The 6,657-nt window shown below is 54.0% G+C and overlaps 1 protein-coding gene across 1 annotated transcript; it reads right to left on the reverse strand.

The window, feature by feature from the left end:
* Positions 1-2,370: 2,370 nt before the first annotated feature.
* Positions 2,371-6,390, reverse strand: GTSF1 (gametocyte specific factor 1; the record flags this gene model as incomplete). Its single annotated transcript, XM_008939156.1, has 4 exons — positions 2,371-2,431; positions 2,873-2,959; positions 3,952-4,078; positions 6,293-6,390. Coding segments are annotated over 4 exons (373 nt in total), but the record flags the coding sequence as incomplete, so codon positions are not given.
* Positions 6,391-6,657: the final 267 nt, after the last annotated feature.

Raw genomic sequence — 6,657 nt, forward strand, 5'->3', positions numbered from 1 at the left:
TCCTTCTCACCCAAACCCATCTGTGATGCCATGAGATGGGGCTTCAGATCTCAGAGCTCTGTCATACGTTGGCTGCACCTACCCTCCAAGAGGAACCTGCTTCTTGTGTTCCCTACCCTCTGACTGTTGTGGTCAGGAGAAGTTTTGGAGTCACAACTCAACCCTCTGCTCCTTCCCAGGAAGGCAGGAGAACAGAGCTCTGCCAGGGCGTGGGACAAGGCACCTCCTGGGGGTGGGGGCACCTCGGGGTGCAGTGCAGGTGAGGGGTGGGGAGACCCAACAAACCACAGGTGACTGCTGCAGGAGCTGCTGCCAGGCTGCCACCAACCAGCCATTAACTGAGCCCAGAATAACGGGGCCCAGTTGTGGCCTCCATCTGTACAATGAGAAAGCTCCTGCACAGGAGCTACTGCAGGCAAGCCAGGAACAAGGGAGCAGCTGACATGTGTCACCAAAGTGACAAAAAATATATAAAATCCAGGAAAAGTTGAGTGGAGGGAGCAGATTTACAGATCTGTTTATTCCACAGAATGAGAGCACAACAACTCACTGCACATTTCTTCAACAAAGAGTCCAGGAGAATTCAGAACCTTTTTATTCTAAACTGCCATCAAGAAACAAACCTTAAACTAATGCTAATTTTGCACATTATGGTCAACATGTGTCTTTTTACTTTGGAAACAATACAGATGGTGAACGTTCAGGAGTGTCAAGGAATTCTTTTCAACAGGGTGAAAGGCCTGAGGCTGCAGAGGTGTGACCAGGGTGCTCTCTATGAAGTCAGCACTGCCAAGGACAAGGTAATTTAAGCCCAAACCCATCCCCTCCACACGCCCTACACAGACAAACTCGGGTGCTGGCAGGAGGAAGAGCAAGAAGTGCATGCACAGGGGAAGTACTTCTAGGGGTGGCTGGTCCAGATGGTTTCAATTCACCATTACCCCAGAGGGCATCCCAGCCTCTTCCCAGGCTGGAGGAGCTCTCAGAACCCTCTTCATGCTCTCCAGGCTGTAACAGGCCCCCAGACAAGACCTCAGGGGCTACAGCTGTTACAGCCACAGCTCACTGCAGAGACTTCTGCACCTCCCCAGCCACCGACCAAAAGCTCCCACCCATGTCCAGTGGAGGGGAAGCAGCAATCCCTGACACACCACAGCACCCTGGGCTGGAGGTGGCTCTGCAGGTCCCAGACCTGCCTGTGGCAGAAACTCCTGGCAATCCCAGGTCCCCTCAGAAGCTGCTCTCAAGGAGGCAGGTGTCACATCCTGCCCCCCAGCCCCTGCAGGGGCCACCCAGCACCCCGCAGCCAGAGATCTCAGCAAGTGCCCCCCCAAGGCCAAGCCCACGCAGAGGACTCACAGCTCTACCAGGACTCTCCAGGGAACAGGGAGGACTTGGGGACACGCAGGCCTGTGGGCAACTGGTTCTGTGGCTCAGTGGGGCCCCTGGAACTGAGAGAGCTCGGTCACTGCTGCTGCCAAGTGCCCCTCTCACCTTCTACCCACAGCACGGAGGAGAGAGGGGACATGGGGGGATGCTACTTTGTCACTGGGAGGGAGTGGTGCTCAGCAGAGCCACGGGTGCTCTGAAGACTGGAAAGTTGTCCAAGAAGGGTCACAGGTGAGCCCAGAGAGCACCACGGTCACCTGCATGGCAGGGGGGGTGCACCATGGTGGAGCACACACAGAACTCACAGAGCTGCCCATGGGCTGAGACAAAACTCGCTTGGGCAGCTCCAGTGGTGCCCTCACAGCACAGCCTGGAGTCCTGATCCACTGGGGGATCAATGGAACCAGTCAAGGCAGCTCCATCCAGTCCCACACTGGCCATTAAGCTGCCTGCTCACGTCCCCAACGCCAAGCTGTGCTCACGCTCTGCAGAGGGCAGGAGAGGGAGGTCTGTGCCAGCACCAGCACATCTGCCAGGTCTAAGGTGACAGGAGGTCACGGGGCTGGCTGCTGGCTAACCCTCAGCTCAACAGAAACTGAGCAACTGTGTGAAAAGGCTCCAGAGGGAGGCACCTGGAAGCCCCATTTCCAACGTCAGAATAAAGGCTGGACACCCTTCTCCCCTGCACTCCAGCCAGACGTCCAGCAGGACCCCAACGTGGGCTGTGGGCAGGAAGGGCACCCTGCCACCTGCATCCAGCAGCAGAGAGTGTCTGTGTCCCTAAGGGATTCCTCCTCCTGGGCAGGCCAGCACATGGAAAAGCAAATCCACCCCAGGGCTGCACGCTGGGAACGGCCGTGGCTCATCAGCACCCTCCCCACAGGCTCTGCTGAGCAGCAAGGTCAGCCCATGCCCAGCCACCAGGCTGCAACATTCCCTCACACAAAGCAGGGCTGTGGGGGACCCCCCTGCATTCAGTACCTGCTGCTGCCAGAGCTGATGGTGCCCCACACGAAGGTCGAGTTCGACTGCAGCGAGGACTCTGCGAATGGAAACAGAGGCTGTGGCTCAGCAGTGGGAACTCCAGCAGCCACCAGCACACCAGAGTGGCTGTCAGACCTCTGCAGGGCCAAGGGGGAGGCAAATGTCATCCCATGAGGAACGTGTCTGCTCCACTGACACTGAACTGAGGAACACAAAAGTCAGCACGTTTCCATTGGCACCACTGCACATGAGCTACAAGAGCTTCTCTGGGAGGGAGCAGGTGCCTGCACACATTTATCTCCACACCTGCTCTGGCAGGTTGAGAAGCTCTCTACACCAAGCAGAGCCTGCTGGGTAGAGAGAGGTGTGTTTTTAGGAAGGAGCACCAGCAAGGTGTGCTACAAGGGAGAGCTAAGTGCACAGCACCTCTGGGCTCACGCTGTCCCACGGGGAGCTGAGGGACAGGACAGGGGAGAGGGCAGATGGGGAAGCTCCTCACCACTTTCCCAGTCTTCATCACAGGGAGGTGGCTGCCACGTGCTCACGACATTCGTCGTCCCTCTCTGCAATCCAGAGGACTCCTCTGCTTCAGGAAGAGAGAAGACACAGTGATTGGCAGCCAGTCCTGCTGCAGAGGCATCCAGTGCTCTGGGTAAAGGGGCACAACAGCTCTTGGCTTCAGAGGGAAATTCACACGATCCCAACAGGTCAGGTGCACCCAGGAGCCAGGTACCCACTGGAAACAGCAACTTCAAATTCCCCTTTTCAATGAACAGAAAAGCTTCTGACCCCTGGGGCTGCACAGCAGGAGTGCTGCAGTGGAGAGGAAACCTGCTCACACCAATGCAGGCATCACTGCCAGGCTCAGGGCAACCCCTGCCCCAGCTAGAGAGCTCCCTGCCTGCTCTGTGCTGTGGCAACAGCTGAAGAGCTCCTGCAGGGGATGGAAAAGACTCCTCTGCACAGCACAGCACACCTGCCTAAAGACTTGGGTGGGTTTGGACAGCCCCCCTCCTCCCTCCTCCCACTGGGCAGGAGACTGAAAACATCTTAACTCTATGGCAGATGAAGCAAAAGCAGCAGCAGAGCAGCCTGGAAGAGGAGCTGCTCTGACTCTGGGTGGGAATGGGCTGCTCAGCTTGCCCTGGAGAACAGCTGCCAGGGGATCCACAGCTTAGACACCTGCTTGGTAGAAGCCAGTTCTTCACATGGCATCCATGGGGAGCCTCAACAAAGGGACCTCAGCTCTACAAAAAGAAGGGCCTGTCCTCCTGCATCAAAGCATCTCAGCTCCTGCTGGAGGTACTTTGATACCCACAGCCCAGGCTACAACCTTTGGATTCAGCAGGCCCAGGAGTAAAACATGTGCAAGGCCCACCCAGAGCATCTGCAATGTTCTCATGAACCTCCCCACAAATCAAAGCAAGCACGACTCGGTTCCCCAGAGCTGCTGCCCCACAGATCTCTAGGCAATAACTTGGCTCCTACTTTGTGGTCACTCCAGGAGCTGTCCTTACCAAGAGGAGGCCTCAGGCCCCAGGGTGAGCCCGTGCCTTGGAGCAGGGCTGGTTCTCTTACCCAGGTCTTGCTCCAGGAGCTCTCTGTCACTGCACTGCAGGATGTGATCACGGAGCTCAGCATGAGGAACCAGGTGGCGAGCATTGAAGGGGCACGTGGCCAATTTCTCTGCAACTTCAGGGTGGCTCTAGACAAGGGACAAGACAAAATCTCATGCCAGCTCTCTCACGTTCACTCATCTCTCGCTTGCTAATCCACAGAAAAAAACTCTGACACTGCAGTTCCCATTCTCTCCAAATTTGAAGACTCTTCATGTGAAAAGGGAAATAAATATTGGATGCAGTCTGGTGCTTTAACTCTGGAATTAAGTCTTGGGGGTCCATGGCCACAAAAGGTATTTCAAGGGGGTCTGTGGTGAAGGAAAGGTCGAGAAATTAAGACTAAAAAAAATGGGATGACCTTGAAGGTTAAAATAATCAGAAACAATAATGAAGGGCAGTATCTAAAGGCAGTAAAATTCTGCCAGCTTCTGTAGCTAATGCCTCATTCTGGCTTCTTTACATACACCAGAGACAGGCTGGGACAAAGACCAGAACATCAAGGTGTCCCCCACACAACCTGTGCTGATTTTAATACTAAAACCACCCCTCTGGGAGGAAAATGTCAATTGAAACGTAGGACCAGCTCAGTCACATTCTGTAACAGGACAATGAATTAGGTAATTGATGGGGCACGTGCACAAAGATTGGGGTGATGCAAAACTCTGTAACTAATGATATACAAGACAAAGAAAGAAATGATACCCAAGCCACTGCTGTTGGAGCTGAGGGGGGCTGGATTTGCCATTGATCACCCAGCTCCTGTGTCTGTAGAGCAGAAACCGAGCAAATATCTCGACTCTGTGTCAAGGGCTTTGCACACCAGGCACAGGGCCCTTTTTGGGGACTGCTGGCCACTACCCAGTGTGCACAGCCAGGGCTGCTGTGTCCTCACGTGGCCAGCAACAGCTTGAGGAAGCTCTTCTGGCTGCACAGAGGCAGCTGCTCAATGCCAGCACAGCTCAAGCTGGGAGGATTCCACTGGCTCTGCCAGTGTGTCCCCTCTGCGTGGCAGGGCTGCATCCTGCACACAGCAATGGGAAGCTGAGGCAGCTGGAAGCATTTCAGTGGATTGGATGCACATGGCATGCAAAGGAAATTCAACAAACCACCAAGCAAGAGGGACAAGTCTCCACTCAGACACCTGCCACTGCAAATAAACAGAGAGTGGTACCTTCGAGTGGCTCAGAGAAGCCCTGAGCCCTCCTTCTGCTAATTCTCCCCATTCCCCAGTGGTGTCTGACTGGTAGATCACTGTCTCACCTCATCCCCCTGACCAGGTCACCTTGCCAGAACTGCCCCACCAGCAGTTATGCAACCCAAGCACAAAACCAACAGGGTTCAAAGTTGCCTTGCCAGTGCTGCTCACTTGGCTCACACCTTCTTGCCAGAATTTGCAGGGTGTCAGCCAGGAAAATTTCAGCCCTCTGGAACGTTGGGAAGATGAAGGTACTTGCCACTCTGCTCTGCCTGCCACCTTCACTCCAAAGGGAATATTTTTTAAGGCTCTAGTTCCACCAAGATGAATTGTTTGTAACTACTGATACCAGGACACACACCCTACAACTGCATCTGCACTGGAAGGCTCAGGCAGCACTGTTCAGATGAGTTTTAAAACACATTGGCCAACTGAGCAGTAAAGCTCAAGAGGAACAAACAAGTGTTAAAAGGTCTAAGCAAAAACTCATACCTCAGCCAGGTGCCACTGTCTACAGAACACAAACCACCAGGCCAGCAGAGGAGGAGGAGGAATGCTTCCCATTAAAAATTTGTCGTTGAATTCTGGATAAAAGATTGAGAGGGGAAAAAAACCAAAACTTCTCCCAGACGTGCTGAGCCCAGGGTGTGCAGTTTGTGCCAGATGCACACCAGTTATTGGCAAAACAACAAAAAAACCCACAAACCTGCTCTGCAGCTGGATTTCCAGCACTTACTGAACGAGTTACAACATCACAACACTCCTCTGCTGAGCCAAGGGGGTGTGTGCAACTCAGACTGAGCTCTCCTGAAGGGAAAAAATGCATCTGACCTCTGAGTGAGCTGCTGGAGGAGAACACAATTTCCTCCCTGCCCCCACCACGACCAATCTCTGCCTCTTTCAACAGAGCCACACTGCTCTGGGGTGAATGAACATGTGCTTGAAGCTGTTACTAAACACAGAAAGTTCTGTGAAATAAGGGCTAAACAAGGCTATTTGTCAGAACCTCACTCCAGCCAGAAAATGCAACAAGAATGACAACACCCCCACCATCCCCATGCGTGGGATCCCTGCTGTTCAGCTCCTTGGCTGCAGCCCCACTCACCTTCCTGCACTTCACGAGGTGATAGGGAAACCGCCGGGCTCTGATCTGATGGTGTTTATCATATGGGCATTGTACTAATCTCTCTGGATCCCAAACATCTGGCAGAGTGGAAGAACAAAGAGACAAACACTAGTTAGGAAGACAAGACCCAGCAGCACTCCCACAGAGCAGTGGGCAGAGCCCACAGCACCACACCAGGGCTGGGACCCCAGGGAGTTGATCCAGTTGTTGTCAGTCTGACACTGCTCATTAAAGCAGGGACCTGTTCTGCACAAATTCATGTTGGACTCTGTGCTGACTGGGACGTTGGTCAGAGCAGAGGGAACAGTCAGTCACCCCCAGCAGAACAGCTCTTCAAGGGACCA

The sequence above is a fragment of the Merops nubicus genome, unplaced genomic scaffold (assembly GCF_000691845.1).
Source record: "Merops nubicus isolate BGI_N331 unplaced genomic scaffold, ASM69184v1 scaffold10144, whole genome shotgun sequence".
NCBI lineage: Eukaryota > Metazoa > Chordata > Aves > Coraciiformes > Meropidae > Merops > Merops nubicus.